Genomic DNA, 21,493 nt, shown 5'->3' on the forward strand with positions numbered 1-21,493 from the left:
GTTAAAATAAACTCTTCTGGGAAGATTTTCCAATGGATTTTAGAGTGTGTTTTTTGGAGATTTGTGCTCATTCACCCACAAGGTCATTAGTAAAGTCATTAATAAAGTCAGGTACTGGGCTGTGTTTAAAGGCATTGTCATGTCGAAGCGGGTTTGGGTTTAAAGAATCTTTAATGCTACCGCATCAATAGACATCCTGGTAACAGTTTGGGGAAAAACCACATATGGCTGGAAAAGTCACGTGTCCCAATACTTTTCTTCATCTAGTGTATGTATTTTTCATTATTGAATCCATGTAAATAATATACTTTCTGAAGTCTAGCGAAGCCTTAATGGTCAGCATAGTGTCTATTTTCTCCTCTTTCCTCCTCTCTATAAACAATATTGCTCACTCAAAGCAAAGACAGTGATGGACTTTGGCCTTTCAAGCTGTCATGAGGACTTGGACATTTCGTAATCTTCTGATTATTAAAAGAAACATTGTCCTTTCTCAGCTGTGTGGTCCAACCTCTGTCTTTTCTTAATTGGATTGTGTTGCTCGTTGTTTAATCAGGAAATGTCAGGCCTTGACCTATCGGATTATCTTTTTGTTTAGTTGCATTCGTTTTCAGATTAGTTTTTTGTGTGTCCTCTGAGGACTTTAAAAACTTTTTAGAGTAGAACACAAGAACAAAAAAAAAAATCTGGTTTGTCTCCTCTTTTTCTGGGACAATGAACCTGGCTACCTTTTAGCTTTTGTGTGATTTAATAACTAAAGAGGCTTTAGTTTGGTGGTGTTGTATCAACTGCACACGAATGAGGTTCAACGAAAAGGATTTTGATGAGTAAAAATGTAGCAATCGTTTCAGAAAACCTCTAAACTTTACGAACATTTTTTCAAATATTCTTTCATACTAATGTAATTATAAAATATATTCAATATATCGTAATTTTCTGACTATAAAGCCACTGAATTTGACAAAGATTTTTATTTTAAACATAAATGAGCCGCACCTGCGTATAAGCCTGCGCATTAGTTTTAATGTCTACAAAATTGTATGCCTGATCTTTTCATCTATGTGTGTTTCCGTTTTAATTTCATTTCATCAGAATACTGCTTATCCCTGCCCCCTTCCTTTCCTGATGTGTCTCTGAGTAAGAGATGTATGTTCTTGCTGAGCTGAGAATAATCAAAATTAATCTTTTTCATCATCTTTTGTAATTGTATCTTTTCTAACACCTTATTATATACATTTCTGTTAATTCGTCTTATTATCTTATCATTTCATACTTTTTTATTTCTTATTTTGATTAAATTTCATTTGGATTTTGTTTCTGTCTTGAATGAATTTGCATCATCCATTTTATGCTGTTTATTATTCAGTTTAATAGGCTTTAGCTGTGGTGACTGGGCAGACCATACCATAAATGTATAATAAATAAAAAACTTTGTGAAAGCTCTCCTCTAATGTCTCTTGTCTGTTAGCTAGCTCATGGCCTATTGATCTGCCTTCAGTCAAATAATTGGTATAAATACCAGGACTGGAATGATTTAACCATCATTCTGACTTAATACAGTACAACTTGGTGAGCAAATACAAACAGATCTAGTTCAGGGTTCAGGACATTGAGAGGAGGTGACCATTTTGATGTTTTATCTAAATAAGAAACATTCTCTGCTACATTACATGGATAAAAGTTTAAGATTAGTAAATGCTTTTCACACATCTGGTTCCACAATAAGTGCCCATTTACTGTTACAATAACTTCTGCTCTTCTGGGAAAATGTTCCACTAGATTTTGAAGTAAGCTTGTGGAGTTTTGTACTGATTCAGCTACAAAGGTGTTAGTAAAGTCAGGAACTGATGTAGGTGAGGTGGAAGGCCTGGGGTGCAGCCAGTGTTCCAATTTATCAGGTGTTTTATAGGGTTGAGGTTAGAGCTCTGTAGCAGGTCACTCAAGATCTTCCACTCCAACCCATGCCATTAAGATCTTCATGGAGTTTGCATTGTGCACAATGCTGAAACTTGTTTGAGCCTCTTAGTTGAAGTGAAGGGAAGATGTAATGCTCCTCATCCAAAGACATTCTATACAAGAAACAGTTTGGGAAAGAAACACATATGGCTGAAAAATTCTGGTGTCCCAATACTTTCTCCATGTAGTGTTTTTATGTTTATATATAATTGCATCAAACTTATGTCTGTTTTTGACCTCATCTTTGACTTTCCAATTGCATTCATCTGAGTCCTCATTACATGACAACCATAACAGCACATAGTGTCAGACATGCTACTCATTTACATGAAGGTGCATTCGACATGTTTATTTTATGTTTACAATGTTTTTTTATTTTAAGCTGATCCCAAATTCTGTATCAGTTCTGCATGGGCTGATGTAACCGTGTTCATAGCAAAGGAATTGTGGTGTGATTTTACGTGTGGTCAATTTGAGTGAAAGCTGTGAGGCCGTTTAATAATAGTTAGATTTAGCCACTGTTCCCTGAGGACTACTAAAGTAACTGACAATTTATTTTGCTTTTATCAGTTATAGTTTATACAGTGGCTGTGAAAAGTTTTGAACAACCTTTCCAAAACATGTGCATGTTCCTGGTGTTTATATTCAACAAACATTGGACATAGAATAAAATGAGTCCAAATTGTTCTATTTTTTTTTTTTACAAGACAATGATCCAAAGCGTACGTCTGAGCTCTGTAAGCTCTGTATTTAGAGAGCAAACAGTCCCCTGGAGTGATATCTATTATGGAATGACCTGCCCAGTCACTGCACCTATATCCTAATCCTGACTTCGCCAGGTTTTACGAGTCATGGGGAAGTATCTCGGCTGAAAGTTCAGATAAGCAAACTGTCCTGAGTGTACACAATGAGTGTGTAAAGCTGTTATTTGTCCTAGGGGAAGATTTTTTAATCAAAATAAAGTGTAACATTTGTGCATTTATATATTTGTTTGGTCAAAGAAAATCTTAATACCGTTAATTTGCATAGTTTGTTGCATATAAACAAAAGGGAAATGCATGTGTCTCTCAAAAACTATAAAAGACTAGGTGTTTCCAAACTACATTTAAGTTGAGACATGAGAATAGAGTTTAATTCCGATTAAAATGCAGGAGGTTATCTCATGCACCTGGATGCAGGACAAACAAAACATATATTTCTGCATTATAACACAAAGCATGTCAACCCTAAATAGTCAATTACAAAGCAAAAATAAACAATATCATTGATAATATAATAATATATACATAAAAAAAAACTTTTCTGATTTGTTGTTTCAAAACTAGACTTATTTGAGCTTAAAACAAAATCTTAACCACCCTAGTGTGACTCACCAAGCACAAAACTCTTTATTTCACATTTCGCTCTTAGCTAACTGTGCTGTAAAAGTCGCCAAGCTCGAAGTTTTTGAATTTTGCATTCTTCAGTTTCTTGAACTTTTTTCATTGTCTTGTCATCATTTCTTTAGGCTAGATTGAATCAGTTGGGAAATAAAGTTCTTAACGTTTTTAAGCAGCAGTGAAGAAAGAGAGCGAGAATTCAGATGTGTGTGTGTGTGTGTGTGTGTGTGTGTGTGTGTGTGTGTGTGTTGTTAGCACTAGGAAAACATGCTAGCCTACTTGTTTGTGAAAAAACCTAGCATAGTTTGTATAATCCTCTTTACTATGCAGCCTGCTTACTATGCAGACATTTAATTGAGAACCATATACATGTAAATTTAAAGCATTCGGTAGATTACACACTTATAGTATATAATGTAATATCTGGAGCAATAAGTCAAGTCAAGAAGCTTTTATTGTCATTTCAACCATATATAGCTGATGCAGTACACAGTGAAATGAAACAACGTTCCTCCTGAACCCTGATGCTACATACAACAACAATCACAGAAAACACAAAGATAAGGACTAGTAAAGTGTCCTCACCACATAAAGTGCATGTGTGCAACCTGGTGCAAACAGTGCAAGACAGCACAGGACAGTGCAATACAATACAGGACAGTGCAAGACAACACAAGACAACACAGGACAGTGCAAGACAACACAGGACCGTGCAAGACAATGCAAGACAGTGCAAGACAACACAGGACAGTGCAAGACAACACAGGACAGTGCAAGACAATGCAAGACAGTGCAAGACAATACAGGACAGTGCAAGACAATACAGGACAGTGCAAGACAATGCAAGACAGTGCAAGACAATACAGGACAGTGCAAGACAACACAAGACAGTGCAAGACAATACAGTACAGTGCAAAACAACACAAGACAATACAGGACAGTAAGACAATACAGGACAGTGCAAGACAACACAAGACAATACAGGACAGTGCAAGACAACACAAGACAATACAGGACAGTGTAAGACAATGCAAGACAGTGCAAGACAATACAGGACAGTGCAAGACAACACAAGACAGTGTAAGACAATACAGGACAGTGCAAGACAACAAGACAGTGCAAGACAATACAGGACAGTGCAAGACAACACAAGACAATACAGGACAGTGCAAGACAACACAAGACAATACAGGACAGTGCAAGACAACACAGGACAGTGCAATACAATACAGGACAGTGCAAGACAACACAGGACAGTGTAAGACAATACAGGACAGTAAGACAATACAGGACAGTGCAAGACAACACAAGACAGTGCAAGACAATACAGGACAGTGCAAGACAATGCAAGACAGTGCAAGACAATACAGGACAGTGCAAGACAATGCAAGAAAGTGCAAGACAATACATGACCGTGCAAGACAACACAAGACAATACAGGACAGTGCAAGACAACACAAGACAGTGCAATACAATACAGGACAGTGCAAGACAACACAAGACAGTTCAAGACAACACAAGACAGTGCAAGACAATACAGGACAGTGCAAGACAACACAAGATAAAGTAAAACAAATACACAAAACACAAAATAGCACCGCCAGTAAACCTGTTGTATATTACACACTGCGGTGTGTAAAAGAGTAGAGTGAATATTGTAATTAACAAAATCTGTTAATTATACATTTTTATTCATTATTATTATTTTCAAAATGCTGTCTGTTTCACTGCTGCTACACATTTTTGTACAGTATAATCCCAATAAAATTGGCAATGTATTGATTGTAGAGAATCTCTACTTAATATATAACTTAATATGAAAGTTCTATTTTGAAATGTTTTATATTTCATTTAAATGTAATCTTCAATTAATCTTTACTTTAATTTTACTGTGAGCAACTGCAACACAACAATTTTCCTGTGGGTTCAATAAAGTAGTGACTTGCAGTTATCACATTTATACAACGGAGCATTTGAGTGTTAAGGGCCTTGCTCAAGGGCCCAGCAATGGAAGCTTGGCAGTGCTGGAATGTGAACTCACGACCTTCTGATCAGAAGCCCAACGTCTTAAATACTTAATTCCACTTCCCTGGTATAGGACAAGATGATGCACTCTATCTGAATGGATGACCCACAACAGTCACATTTTTATATCTGTGGATCTGTTTGGTTTATTGAAATAATTTCTAATTCAACATGGACATCATTATTTGATGACCCATGCTATAAAAACTCTTCTGTTTTATATTCAAAACATTATAAAAACATTAAAAATGATGTCCTGGTGCAGGGACTTCATTGCAACCCTTATATGTAGAATGTGTTTGTTTTTTTACCACACAGCACCTAGAGTGGTGAGGAAAAGTATTTGGTATGCAGTTAAACAGCCCGATTTCTCTCTCTGCCCCTACGTCCACACAGCTGTTCACACAAGACCGAGCACTGAAGATGACGGAAAATAAAAAGAAAAAAATAGGAAGAAAGAAAAACCCACACTTAAGGAAAATAAAGAATGCAGAATGTGCTGAAGTCTGCATCATCACGGCGATGCCAAGACTAACAGGCCACCACCCAGACCACTCAGGGGCCGTGCAGGCTCTGGATACCGAACACAGTCTTGAACTTTTACCGATCTTTCTGTGGACTGTGTAAATGGTACTGCTGGTACTGTGTGTTTCCCTCTCCAAAAGGTTTCTAGAACTGACCGATAACGTTGCCGGTTTTTTAATTACTCTGGGTTTTGCTTGCGCACCCACTCCTGTTTGTGCTGAAGTTGTTTTGCAGCTGCAGTGGAAAATTGAGTTGGGGAACATGTTGGAACAAGTTTCTTCCACGTTTCAGGGGGATTTCTCTTCTTTCCCTTCCTCCCTCTACCTTTTCTTTCCTCACTGACCACATGCTCTTTGGTGTCCCGTTGACGGAGTCTCAGCAGAGCCGTGAGAGAATTTTGGAAATGTTTTTTTTTTTTCTTTTTATGTGGGATAAGCACAAAGTTGGAAGATCTAAGAGTGAAGATTTGAGTTATTTCTTCTCTTCTAGTGGAGTAAAAATCCAAACTGTCTCAGTTTACTGTTCCAAATATCCGTCTTCAGATTTGAACCAGTAATTCGTGAGGCCTTGTCTGGAATTTTACAGTTTTTTTCACACACACTTAAAACACTAGAAAGCACAAGTAGGAATCGCACAAGTTGTCAGCATTTTGTGACAGTTCCTCAACCTTGTCTTTATCATTCCAGTCATACATCTATCTTGACTTGGTCTTTGTTTGTTTTTTTCTCACAGCCAACAGCTCGCTTGTGTGTTAAAGCAAACACCTTCTGCGCACATGTCTGATGTTGCACCCCCCAGGTCCTTGTCCCTTTCTGAATTTAATCCAAACATGACTCCGTGTCCCTTCCTGTCTAATTCTCTTTAAAAATATATATATATAGATAGATACAATAAATGGAAAAAAGTTAGTGGTTAGCTAACTTAACATAAGTATGTGCTTTTTAAAATATCCCATAAACAGTTACTCCTTATCTAATATGCCTTAAATCAGTGGTCCCCAACCCCCGGGCCGCGGACCGGCACCGGTCCGTGGGTCAATTGATACCGGGCCACACAGAAAGAATACATAACTTACATTATTTCCGTTTTATTTATTATCTGATTCTGAGCGATGTTTTATTTTGAAGAATTACCAGATTCTCTCCACCACATCTGTCTATGACTTACTCTTGATTCATGTCATGATGCCTCGGTCACATGTCTTACCTCCATCCGCTACCTTCTTAAAGGAGCTGCTCCAGCCCCTAACACATAATACATTACTGCTAAATTCAAACCCCCAAGCGAGCAAAATAAACAAAAATCAACACAGTGGATTCACGTCTATTATTATATTCAGAAAATACCAGTTTTTATGCCGGTTGTATCATTTTATTTTGCTGTATTTATCCGCCACACCTTAAAGGCCGGTCCGTGAAAGTATTGTCGGACATTAATCCGGTCCATGGTGCAAAAAAGGTTGGGGACCACAGCCTTAAATAACAGTCTTTGCTTATAATAAACCACTTCTCTCAACTTCTGTCAGAGCCGAGGCAAATCCCTGTCTATCCCTGTCATCCTATCGTCTAACTGTAACTCTAGCAAATCTCAGGAGGTGTTACAATCTCTTAAAATCATTATGCATCATATTTCAGATATACACTATATTGATAAAAATTTGTGAATGTATAAGATCGATATGTGCTTTTTGAACACACAGTCCACATTTGCTGTTAGAATAACCTCCAATCTTCTGGGAAGATTTTCCACTCAATGTTATTGTGGAGATTTGTGCTCATTCAGCCACAAAATTATTCAACCCCCAATGCTGTAAATGGTTTTAGGGAATTTAGTGTACATTTGTAATTGTATTCAGAATGAAATCCTACAAGGACTTCTTAAAGAACCATATGCAACTAAAATGACATCAATTAGTTTTGTAATACAGTAGTAAATGTTTCTTTTGTGAATTCTTCATTGACATAATTATTCAACCCCTTAAAGACTACCACTCTGAAGAACAGAGGTTCAATGAAGTGTTTTCAATCAGGTATTGAAAACACCTGTGGATATCAGGGAGCAGCAATAAAGCCTAATAAGCACCAATTAGGCAGCTTTAAAATGACTGTGATACTCAGCTCCTTCTAGACATTTACTGGTGTGGTTACAAACATGGTGAGGTCAAGAGAATGGTCCAGGAAGACAAGAGAACAGGTGATTACTCTTCACAGGAAGGGCAATGGCTATAAGAAGATTGCAAAGATGTTAAACATACCAAGAGACACCATAGGAAGCATCATTCGCAAATTCAAGGCAAAGGGCACTGTTGAAACGCTACCTGGTCGTGGCAGAAAGAAGATGCTGACTTCGACTGCTGTGCGCTACCTGAAGCGTAGAGTGGAGAAAAGTCCCCGTGTGACTGCTGAGGAACTGAGAAAAGATTTGTCAGATGTGGGTACTGAAGTTTCTGCTCAGACAATACGGCGCACCCTGCGTAATGAAGGCCTCCATGCCAGAACTCCCAGGCGCACCCCCTTGCTGTCCCCAAAGAATAAGAAGAGTCGACTGCAGTATGCCAAAAGTCATGTGGACAAACCACAGAAGTTTTGGGATAGTGTTCTGTGGACTGATGAAACAAAATTAGAACTGTTTGGGCCCATGGATCAACGCTATGTTTGGAGGAGGAAGAACAAGGCCTATGAAGAAAAGAACACCTTGCCTACTGTGAAGCATGGCGGGGGGTCAATCATGCTTTGGGGCTGTTTTGCTTCTGCAGGTACTGGGAAGCTTCAGCGTGTGCAAGGTACCATGAATTCTCTTCAGTACCAGGAGATATTGGATGACAATGTGATGCAGTCCGTCACAAACCTGAGGCTTGGAAGGCGTTGGACCTTTCAACAGGACAATGATCCCAAGCATACCTCCAAGTCCACTAGAGCATGGTTGCAGATTAAAGGCTGGAACATTTTGAAGTGGCCATCGCAGTCACCAGACTTAAATCCGATTGAGAACCTCTGGTGGGACTTAAAGAAAGCAGTTGCAGTGCGCAAGCCTAAGAATGTGACTGAACTGGAGGCTTTTGCCCATGATGAATGGGCGAAGATACCCGTAGATCGCTGCAAGACACTTGTGTCAAGCTATGCTTCACGTTTAAAAGCTGTTATAACTGTAAAAGGATGTTGTACTAAGTACTAAGATTGAATGTCACTTGGGGGTTGAATAAAACTGATAATGATGTGAGCTCAGAAAAGACATTTGTGGTTATTTCATTATAAATGTTATGTTATATTTGTCTGACCTACACGTGCCTCTTTGATTTAATTGTAAGCAGGATGACTGAATGATCATAATCAATGTCAAACCGACCAAAACAATCAATTTCAGTGGGGGTTGAATAATTTTGAACACAACTGTACAGTGGTGTTTTTTGCATGTTTGTCACACTTTAAGGTTTCAGATCATCAGACTAATTTAAATATTAGTAAAAGATAACACAAGTAAACACAACATGCAGTTTTTAAATGAAGGTTGTTATTATTGAGGGAAAACTAAATCCAAAACTACATGGCCCTGTGTGAAAAAGTGTTTGCCCACCTGTTAAAAACTTTTGTTTATCACACCGGAGTTAAATTTCTCTCGCCTTACTCAGGCCTGATTACTGCCACACCTTTTCGCAATCAAGAAATCTCTTAAATAGGACCTGCCTGACAAAGGTGAAGTAGACCAAAAGATCCTCAAAAGGTAGACATCATGCCAAGATCCAAAAAAATTCAGAAACTAATTAGAAAGAAAGTAATTAAGATCTATCAATCTGGAAAAGGTTATAAAGCTTTTTCTAAAGCTTTTGGACTCCGAGCCACAGCGACATCCATTATTCACAAATGGCAAAAAATGGAACAGTGGAGAACCTCCTCAGGAGTGGCTGGCTGACCAAAATTACTCCAAGAGCACAGCGACGACTCATTCAAGAGGTCACAAAAGACCCCACAACAACATCCAAAGAACTGTAGGCCTCACTTGCCTCAGTTAAGGTTAGTGTTCATGACTCCACCATAAGAAAGAGACTGGGCAAAAAATAGTCTGCATGGCAGATTTCCAAGACGAAAACCGCTGCTGAGCATAAAGAACATAAAGGCTCGTCTCAGATTTGCTAGAAAACATCTTGATGATCCCCAAGACTTTTGAGAAAATACTCTGTAAACTGATGAGACAAAAGTTTAACTTTTTGGAAGGTGTGTGTCCCATTACCTCTGGCGTAAAAGTAACACCACATTTCAGAAAAAAACCCATCATACCAACAGTGAAATATGGTGGTGGTAGTGTGATGGTCTGGGGCTGTTTTGCTGCTTCAGGACCTGAAAGACTTAATAATAAGTCTTCCAGGTCATAAATGTAATAAATGGAACCATACATTCTGCTGTTTTCCGAAAAAATCCTGAAGGATAATGTCCGGCCATCTTTTTTTGTGACCTCAAGCTGAAGCGAAAAACAAAATGAAGACATTGGAGTGGCCTAGTCAAAGTCCTTACCTGAATCCTATTGAGATGCTGTGGCATGACTTTAAAAAGGTGGTTTATGCTTAAAAACCCTCCAATGTGCTGAATTACAACAATTCTGCATAGATGAGTGGAGCAAAATTCCTCCACGGTGCTGTAACAGACTCAATGCAAGTTATCGCAAACGCTTGATTGCAGTTGTTGCTGCTAAGGGCGACCCAACCAGTTATTAGGTTTAGGGACAAACACTTTTTTACACAGGGCCATGTAGTGCATGTTGTGTTCCCTTGTGGTATCTTTTAAAATATTTAAATTCGTTTGATGATCTAAAACATTAGTTTTTTCCAACAATTTTTCACACCACAAATATATATTTATACTGATGTGTGATATGTTCCATCCAACTGTCTTGGCATGAGTATCTTTTTTTTTCTCCAAAACTTTTCTACATCACACAGCATTGATAAATAAACATAAGATCTATGTTTGTGGCTGAAAATTGGAGAACTGACACATTTCCTTGTTCAGCACTATAGGTTTTTTCAGATTTTAGTGTACTTCTACAAATAAAAAAGCAAACAAACCTGAAATGTTAAACCTTTAACACACTACAGCCCTCCTCCGGATTTTTTTGCACTCTTTCAAACTCCTCAGCCCCTCTTGCTGCACTCCTGTACGCATCCCCATCTGGCCAGCAGCTGTAAACTATTAAGCACAGTTGGAACTTCCTCCCCGCTATCCTTCCCTCTCTTTCTCTCCCTCTCTCCCTTGCTCTGAGTGTATAACTCGGCTCACCCCATCTCTCATTCTTCTGCGGGTTCCTATGAAAGTCTCATCGCTGCTTGGCTTGCTTTGGCAAAAGGTTACAGAGTGCTGTTTTTCTACTTGTTGGTAAGAAACTTTGCCTTTCTTCTTCTTTGTCTTCTTTTGCACGCTGTCTGGACATTGTTTATGGCAGGTCTGGGCCATGCGAGGAATGTAGGGAGTCGCATCTGTAAACAGCTCGTTCTGAAAGGTTTTTTTAGCAAGCCAAATTCCATGCCGACACGAAATTCTTTCAACGTAGGAAAAAAAAAAAGGTTATTGCTGACGCTCGGACTGTAAGTGTACTGTTGGCATGGTCCTGCGTGTAGGCTTGTTTTTGTGGACAAGTCTGGCTCGGTCCATTCGCATATGGCTCAGATTTGTGGATTCGTGAGCGATGCAGATTTTTTTGCCTATTACTCGGAAATTTTGGGGGATTGTTTTATATCCAAAATGCCTGTTCCCGAGTGCCGAATTTTGACGTGTTAAAAAGAAAAAGAATCATTCCGAGATATTTCTGCCTTGAAAATAGACTCGAAAAAAGGAATGTATCTTTTTTTTCCTTTTTCTCAAAAGCTGTGAAAGTGTTTGCTTCACTTCTTTGTCTTCTCTCTCTTTTTTATTGTGTTGATTTGTTTTAAAATAACCTCGATCTAGAATTTTTTGTTTAGAATGGATAAGGTGTGTAAGATTTACAATTTTCTGATTTGTCAATACAGTTTCTTTGCACGTTTCTCTTTTTTTACTATTCTAAAATAAGCTTCTACTCTAAAGTTTTGCACATTTCTTTTCCTTTTAAAATCCACAGGATAACTAATGATAAACAATGAGTCATGCACGATTCTTCAAATGTGATGGAAAAAGTAATACCTGCAAATTTGTTTCCCCCCTTCCTGAATTTGTTGCTTTCTAAGCCAAAAAATAAAAATCGATATATTGTATATGTGCAGTCTTGTGACTTGCACTTCATTGCTGCATCCATTTACATTCCAGACAGCAGTGTATTTTATCAGTAAAGTGTCTTTCTTGGTGCTGGGTTGGAAAATGGTGGTGAAGGGGTGGGCAGGTTGTGTTGTGTTTGATTCCAGCGGGAGGTTTGGTGCTTTGCTAAGTTCAGGGTGAGTCATTAGTCAGGAAGTGATAAAACACACACCGATACAGCAGCTGTCAATCAGAGAGACTGGCAGCGCAGCCAGGTGAGGCCCCAGGTGGCAAACTTATACTGCAGTTAAAAAAAAAATGGTTTGGTTTGTATAACGCTCATTCTAGTTTCGTCCTCTCTTTTATCAAAGACAGCAATCTGTGTTCTAAAAAAAATCCATTGGAGACCTGCCTACAACAATAGCCTGTAAACAGAGCTCTAAAAGTGACCAAACATTTGGCTGTGTCCTGATACTTTTACTTTTTTTCAGTCATATCATTTTTCATATTTATTGCAACTCCTCGCTTTGCTCTTGCATCATAAACACACCTGCTCGGTCAAGATGTCGTTGTCCTTGTCCGACACGACTTTTCGCTTTTGTGCTCTCTGCCAGCTCAATTGCCCGTAAACAAGCCGCAGCAGCAGTCTTCGTTTTTTCCCGTTCGGTTTTAGTACCTGGTCTGATAAGGCTTTGGCAAGTGGAACTCTGTATCTCAATGCTGCTTCCTGAAGGACTTCAGGAGCAGAGAAATATGCCCTGGCTTTGTTCGGGATAAAAGATTTCCTTAGAGATGCAATTGAGATGACCCTTTGCACCAACTTCACCATTCATTCACTCCACATGAAGCACATTAAATCACTGTATTCAGTTTATTCATTAGGAATCCACTTCAGTAAATGTTTAGCTTCATATCTCTGGAAGATGTGGTTTAGGGTTTAAGGCATTGGTCTAAGAAACCGAAGGTCATGAATTCAAATTCCAGCCACACCAAGTTGCCCCTGAGCAAGGGCCTAAACCCCATAATCACCTGCACATAAGTCGTTCTGGGGAGGGTATAGCTCAGTTATTAAGGTTCTGGGTTTCTGTTTGGAAAGTTGGGGATTCACGCCCTGTATTGCCAAGCTGCTGCTCATGGGCTACTGAGCGAGGCCCTTAACCCTTAAGTACTCCAGGGGTGTTGTATCATGACAGACCCTGCACTCTGACCACAGCTTCCCAACGTCACTAGGATATAAGAAGAAAGAATTTCACTGTTCTGTAATGTACACATGACAAATAAAAGGCACCTTGCCTTTTTCCTTTCTATAAGGGCATCTGCCAAATACCAAATGTAAATTAAAGATTTATATTTAGTTTATATAGTTGATCCTGTTTCAAATTTTTGACTGGAGCTGTTAAATGAAACTTTCTTTCGGCTTCTCCCATTAGGGGTCGCCACAGCGGATCTTCCGCATGTTTGATTTGGCACATGTTTTTACGCTGGATGCCCTTCCTAACACAACCCTCCCCATTTATCCGGGCTTGGGACCGGCACTAAGAGTGGCTGGGGTTGGTTCCCTGACCGGGGATCGAACCCAGGCCGCAGCGGTGAGAGCGCCGCATCCTAACCACAAGACCACCAGGGACCCTCTGGAGCTGTTAGAAGAAAATCTGCAAAAACATTGATTTATTTTCATCCTTAATCTCGCCTCCCGAACCCTTCACAATTACACAAGCCCTGCCTTCCATAAGCTCCAGCATCTAATGTGTTTTTTCCAGGTTGCTTTATCCAGGTTACCTTTTACTTCTAGTCAATTTATGTGAACTCTATGAGCTATAACCATCTACAATGCTGACATGACAAACTATCAGGCTTTCATACAGTAGATAATGGAAAAGAGCCTACAAAAAGGTCTGAATTCAGCTTATGGATAACCTGCTGGTCTGTTGTTGCACTCATCGATGCAAAGTAGTCTACATCTTACTGGCAAAAATTTGCTGATTTGTGGTATTTTTATGTTTTCTGCTATATTACTGTATTTTGGATCGTTACTGGTTGGAATTCTATAACACAATTGAATTTCTTTTTGTCCCTATCTAGTAATGGGATGAGACTGACCCTGTACCATGTTGCTGTTCATGCCATTGAATTTCAGACAAGCTTTCACAGACTGTTTCATTTATCTATAGTTGCAGTCAAGGATGATATTCATAGCTTGTTTTGTGTTACATCACTGACCTTAGGTTTGTATGGTATCCACTCAAGCATTGCAAACTTCCGTCTCTGGATTACTTCCTGGCTTGTTTTCCAATTTTAGTCTGTTCTCATACATTGTGTTGTGTATATACTGTATACTATAGTATGTGTCTATTCTTTTATATATTTGCATTTATTTTTTCTTTGCTGCTGTAACAGAGAAATTTCCCCACTGTGGGACGAGTAAAGGTATATCTTATCTTATCTTATCTCCTATCTTCCAAGGCTATTGCAAAAGTGGTATATCTAAAACATAGATTAGCATTTAGAAGAGCTGTAACTTGACCTTGATGGACATTTGTTTTCTTTTGCATGCACCACTTGAGCAAGCTGTAGTGGACACGCCAGCGCTAGGGAATAAATGCCTGCTTTGGGTGCCATTTTTGTCTCCTGGATTTTGCATTTACACTTGGACTTGGACTTGGACATTGGATTCCTTTTTAGTGAACACGGGTTTATTCCATCGTTAGCTAGATCATTGATTTGCATTGACATACAGCACTTCTATATGTGGTTCTTCACCAAATTGTCACCACTTTGTTGGAGGCACACAATTGTATAGGACATCTTTTGAAATGAGTAGCAATACATTTTCCCTTCACTTGAGGTAGGAGACACAAATCTATTCCAGCATGACAATGCCTTTGTGCACAACAAATGGAAGATCTTGAGTTGCCTGCTAAAGGGCCCCGACCTCACCCCCCGACTGAACACCTCAATGATGAAATAGGATGCTGCAGATAGAATATATGTACAAAAAGTACTTCACACCTGACCATTGGATTGGTATGTGCTTCTTTTTGAACATCCTATTCAACATTTAGACCCAATTTGCTGCTATAATAACTTTCACTTTTCTGGGAAGATGTTGCACTAGATTTTGGAGTGAGCTTGTGGAGATTTGTGCTCATTCAGACACAAGGGTGTTAGTAAAGACAAGCATTAATGTAGGTGAGGTGAGGAGGCCTGGGGTGCAGTCAGTGTTCCAGATTCATCCAAAAGATGTTCAGCAGGGCTCAGGTCAGAGCTCTAGAGCAGGCCTCTTAGGATCTTCCACTTTAACTAATATAAACCATATCTTCATGGAGTTGGCATTTTGCACAGGGGCATTACCATGCTGGAACAAATTTGGTTCTTTCCCTTCTTCAAAGGAAGGGAAAAGCTCATGCTGCTACCTCTAAATACATCATATACGTTGAGCTATCAGTTTGGGGGAACGCCACATATGAATGTAAAATTCAGGCGTCTCAATTCGTTTGTACATATAGTGTATTTCCAGATCAATATCTGTAATGGTGTGAACAATATAAATATTAAGATATATAAGCCAAGTTTTCTCCTTTTTCTCTTAGTTCCATTCCACCTCTTTGCATCTTCTATCCCGTTAAATGAATCGTTCTTGATATGAGATGATCTGCTCAGCAATAGCTCTCTTCCCATCCATCAAGATGGACACTTTTATGTTAAGCCGCATGGGTAAGAGGTAATTCATGACATTCTGCCGATAATTCTGACATGATGTAGTGTCTCAGGAACAGACACAACACAACTTTCAAGTTTCCAAATTCAGAGAATGCTGCTGATGCAGCAGGTTTGCGGATTAATGACCTTTATTTGAGTCTATTGGTTTTGGGTAAATGGTGTTTCATTAGAACACGATTTATTCAAATGTATTAAATATTGTACATTGGATTTGACTTCAAACATGTTGGTTATCTCAGTAATGTTTTATGTTTTTTTTATTTTTTTGTAAAAATATTCATAATCAGCTATATTTTAGAATATACGCTCATTTTCCTGTTCCTTATACTAAAACACTATGCCCTTTCTGTAAACCATGGAAACCTACATACATATGTATACATATGTTATTATAACCTTTACCTTTCTGAGAAGATGCTCCACTAGTTCCATTTGCAGTGAGCTTGTGGAGATTTGTGCTCGTTCAGCCACAAGGATGTTAGTAAAGTCAGGTACTTAAGTGGGTGAGGTGAGGAGGCCTGGGGTGCAGTCAGCATTCCAATTCTTTTGAAGGTTGTTCAATATTGTTGAGGTCAGAGTTACAGCACAGTGGCATTGTCATGCTGGAAAAGTTTTGGGGTCCTATACATCCCACACTATTGTGTGCCTCCAACTTTGTAGTAATTGTTTGGGGAAGAATTCAAGGTCATTTGTTGTTGTAACTTAGTGTCTTCATGTAACTGCTACATCAAACCAGAGGTTGGACCAAAGTTTGTTTAACAAGATTTTGGAAGGTGAGAGGATGCCTGAGGAATGGAGAAGGAGTGTGCTGGTACCGATCTTTAAGCATAAGGGAGATGTGCAGACCTGCAGTAACTACAGGGGAATAAAGTTGATCAGTCACACCATGATGTTTTGGGAAGAGTAGTGAAAGCCAGGCTGAGAGAAGAGATGACCATCTGTGAGCAACAGTATGGTTTCATGCTGAGGAAGAGCACCACAGATGCATTATTTGCTTTGAGAATGTTGATGGAGAAGTATAGAGAAGGTCAGAAGGAGTTGCATTGTGGATTTGTGGATTTAGAGAAAGCGTACGACAGAGTGGTGAGAGAGGAGTTGTGGTATTGTATGAGGAAGTCAGGTGTGTCAGAGAAGTATGTGAGGGTGGTGCAGGACATGTATAAGGACAGTGTGACAGCAGTGAAGTGTGCAGTAGGAACGACAGACTGGTTCAAGGTGTAGGTGGAACTGCATCAAGGATCGGCTCTGAGTCCTTTCCTGTTTGCAGTGGTGATGGAGGAGTTCAGGTACCTGGGGTCAACAGTGCAAAGTAATGGAGAGTGTGTTAGAGAAGTGAAGAAAAGAGTGCAGGCAGGGTGGAGTGGGTGGAGAAGAGTGGAAGCAGGAGTGATTTGTGATAGAAGATTATCTGTTAGAGTGAAAGGGAAAGTTTATAGGACTGTGGTGAGACCTGCAATGTTGTACGGTTTAGAGACAGTGGCATTGAGTAAAAGACAGGAGGTGGAGCTGGAGGTAGCAGAGCTGAAGATGTTGAGGTTTTCGACGATGGACAGGATTAGAAATGAGGCGAGATTAAGATGGTTTGGACATGTACAGAGAAGGGACATGGAGTATATCAGTAGGAGAATGCTGAGGATGGAGCCACCAGAAAGGAGAAAAAAAGGAAGACCAAGGAGGAGGTTTATGGATGTGGTGAGGGAAGACATGCAGGTAAAAGAAGAAGAAGACAACTTTTTAGTTTGTTATTGTGCTTGTAATTGTATCTTGTTAAATAGCCTAAATCTCTATTTGGACCGGATTTGTTTTACACATGGAGGTGGTGATAATGTAACTGTCAGGCTTTTTAACAGATTTTTAATTTTATTTTTAAAATTATTATATGAATAGATTCCAATTAAATATGGTAATAGATTGGGGAAGAACCACAATATTACAAATAGTTTATTCCTATATTGTGCTGCATTGTATAGATATACATAAACTCACTGTCCTCTTTATTAGAAACATCCATATGGAGTTATACAATTAAACAGGTATGCTGCAGCAACACAATGGATCAGATTCTCTTTCTTTTTTTTATTCCTCTTGCTCTACTTTGTTAAAAAGTGAATTTTTTCCAAACTTGATGCCCCTCATCTGATTTCGTGTCCTTTCCCATTTCTCCCGGTTCGAGAATGTGATCAGTTTCCTGTTCTTGTATGATTTTTGTATGATAAACTTAGTGCCCCTCATTCGAATAATAATAAAAAACATAATCACACCAATAACCTACTGAGCCACTTTTGCAAATAACATTATCTCAGAAAAATAGCACTTTATCATCTTGTAGCATTTTACCATCCATGGCTACATGCTATTCCAGAGATATATATATTTTTTTTTCCTTCTTTTATTGTTTTTCCTATTACTCTGTTCCTTTATTCCAAACTTGGTGCTCCTCTTCTGATTTCATGTCTGTTCCTATTACTCCAGCATAGAATCCTGTTCTTGTCTGACAGGAATGGAACCTAATGTGATCTTCTGCTGCTTATTTCACTACATGATTCGATGTTTTGCTCATGCAGAGATGCCTTTCCGTTTAACGTGTAACAACTGATTATTTAAATATCCTTCCTGTAATCGCTCAATCTGGCTACTTTTCTCTGATCTCTCTCATCAGAGAGGTGTTTCTGTGCACAGAACTGTTTCTCACTTAGTGTTTTACACCGAACTGTGTAAAGTCCAGAGACTGCCATGTATAAATAACAGTGTTAATAAAAAAAAAAACTACAACCAGCACCAACAATTATGTCAAAGAGGTCACGCTATTATTTTACCCCTATGCTGATGTTCGTTGTGTACATACGTGTGTAACTTGTCTATGGTTTTGCCGTGTACTGCTACAAAATGATTGGCTGATTAGGTAACTGAGCATGAATAAGTAGGCATACCGGTGTTTCTAATAAAGCGGACAGGAAGCCTATATGTATAGCAATACCTCTGCAAACTCTTCCCAAAGAAAGGAATAATGCTCTCGTAGGCAGAGCGCTGGGTAGAGGAATGTGTAATGGGAGTACTGTGTTTTAATTAAAACACACTTTTACTGTGACTCCCCAAGGCAAAGAGGGTAAATGCCAATATAAATCTGTCTCTCTCTCTCTCTCTCTCTCTCTCTCTCTCTCTCTCTCTCTCTCCTGTGTCTTTTCATCATGATTTGATTTCTTGCTATGTTTATTTACAGGAAAATGAGTACAGAACTGCTGCTCTGTTGCTTTGGATACTTGAATCAATAGCTATTTAAAATATTAAGAAAGAAAGAATGTTGAACCAAGATAATAATTGATGAATTTTATTCCATCTGTTTATATCTGTTTATTGGGTCTGTGATTAATTTGTTCTCCCATCATGGGTTAAAATAATAGAACTGTCCACTAAATGATTGATGAATTACTTGTGATGCAAAAGTCACATTCTATTTGCCACATAGACTATACAGAGTACGATGTGCAATTCAATGCTTTCGACAACTGGTCTGTGACATAAAATGGAACGTAGAGGAAGTATAGAATGGAATAAAAAAATCTGAAATAAATAAATTAAAGAATAAAAAAGGTTTAATAGTAGTGGTTAAAGCTCTGTGTTACTGATCAGAAGTTTGGGGATTCCCAAGCTCCAGTGTTGCCAAGCTGGCACTCTTGGGGCCCTTGAGCAAGGCCCCTAACCCTTTGTACTCCAGGGGTGCTGCATCAGCATCATGGCTGACCCTGTGCTCTTACATTGCTGGGATATGCGAAGAAAGAATTGTCCTCTGCTGTAATGTACATGTGACATGTATAAAGCACCTTTCGCCTAGTTGCCAATAGAATTGCAATAAAATGTTACTACTATCATAATAATAATAATAATAATAATAAACACCATCACTTAATCACCCCAGTAACTGACCGAGCCACTGGTGCAAATAATATTGTCTCAGGAAGAGTAGCATTTCTATCTTCGGCTACATGCATTTCCACAAATAAATGTGTTTTTGTTTTGTTTTTCTTATTTATTCCCCATGCTCTGATTTGTACATAAAGTTCCTTTTTTCCCCGAACGTAGTGCTCCTCATTTGATTTTACGCCCGTTCTCATTTCTCCAGGTTCGAGTGGCACTTCAGTTTGAAATTGCACGATATCCAGCATGAGCCGTCCGTTTAACAGGAAAAAAGGTAAGTGATTGTGTCGGCTCTCTTCCATGCCCTTTTTATTTGCTTTTTCCCCCTTCATCGTTGCATCCCTAAAGCTCATGTAGACCCCAACGAATCACTCTTAAGGCACCAAAACGCCACGACCTCAAAGAAAAAAAAGAAACCCGAGGCATGACTCAGAATGTTTGTCTTTTTTCCTTTCTGTCACTCTCTCAATTGTCGTTCACCTTTCTGTCAAAGTCATCCATTTTTTTTCCGTCTCTCCACCTCCACGTCTGCTCCAAACAGCTTGATGCATGTCCCTCTGCCTGCTCTCACCCGTCTGTCCCAAATGAATTAATGACTTCATGAATGTGATGAGCCCAAACTCGGCCTGGGTCTCAGATGGCTCATATAAACTGTTAACGTTTGAAGCTTTCAGGTTCATTTAGCTGTGCATGCCTTGTTCTGATCAAATCAAGCCTGTAATCAGAGAGCAAACTGATAGGAAAGCTTTTTATCATCTCAGTCTTACATCTCAGACTTTCCTGATATTAAAAAGGTTTCTATTTCATTTCTTTCTGTGTAACTTGGTTCAAAAGTCTGCTGCAAAATGGCAAATTAAACCCCTCCATTCTCAATATACACTATAAATCTCTATTGTTTTCAGTGACCCTTCAGCTGTCGTCTGAACTAATAGCTAATGGACAGCATTAAAAACACATTTATTTTAGTTTAACAGCATTTTCCTTCATTAATTGTATACTTTCGAGAAGCCAAAGTTTCATACGTCTTCATCTAACGATGATTGAGCGTTTTCAAAAACTCAATTTCCATAGCTAACAGATCTGAACAAACAGAAATCCTTGAAGAAAGTATGCACAAACAGGGTTCTCAAAATAATGATTTATTTAATAAAATGTTTAATAAAATGCATATAGTTTCCACATGGCTTAACTGAATTTGTTTTTGTATGTCAGATATTATTATTATTAATGTATTTTTTAAATGTCAACATTTTTTTTGACTACAAGGACTGATCATGTGAATTGATCATGCCCACTTTCCAAAAATTGGGAGTAACATGTAATTCGAAATGCATTCAAATGAAGAATTCATTTTTGTTAAGTAGTTTCTGGGACTAGTTTGATTTAGTTGGGATCGTCAGGGGGCATCAGTAAGAATGCACGAGTCTGATTATAAGGTTCAAGCCAGCTGGCATACACAACACAGTTGCAGAGTTTACAGCAATAAACAACAAATTAACATGCGTATCATGAACTTACACGTTAGGACACGTGACTGTGCATACAAACAACTAGCAATGCACCTAGTCATCGCCTTATAACCGCTCCCCAATACATGTAATCAATACAGCACGTGTAGAGACCGTTAGCATTTATAGGGCTAACAATAGCTTCATGAAAAAGCAGATATATTAAACATTATTACGCTAGAATACAGTAATATAAACAAGGTTAAAGAACATGTAAGAACAAATTTAAAAAAAGAACAAACAAATAAATAATATCTTAGTCCTAGTA

The 21,493-nt window shown here is 38.8% G+C and overlaps 1 protein-coding gene across 1 annotated transcript in view; it reads left to right on the forward strand.

Moving 5' to 3' along the window:
- The window catches only part of gulp1a (GULP PTB domain containing engulfment adaptor 1a), a 163,556-nt gene that overhangs the window by 102,769 nt on the left and 39,294 nt on the right, over window positions 1–21,493 (forward strand). Inside the window, 1 exon segment of the mRNA XM_046839005.1 lies at window positions 19,923–19,991. Within this exon segment, the coding sequence (XP_046694961.1) occupies window positions 19,964–19,991 (28 nt within the window). The 5' untranslated portion in view covers window positions 19,923–19,963.

The sequence above is a fragment of the Silurus meridionalis genome, chromosome 3, assembly GCF_014805685.1.
Source record: "Silurus meridionalis isolate SWU-2019-XX chromosome 3, ASM1480568v1, whole genome shotgun sequence".
In the NCBI taxonomy this organism is placed as follows: Eukaryota; Metazoa; Chordata; class Actinopteri; order Siluriformes; family Siluridae; genus Silurus; species Silurus meridionalis.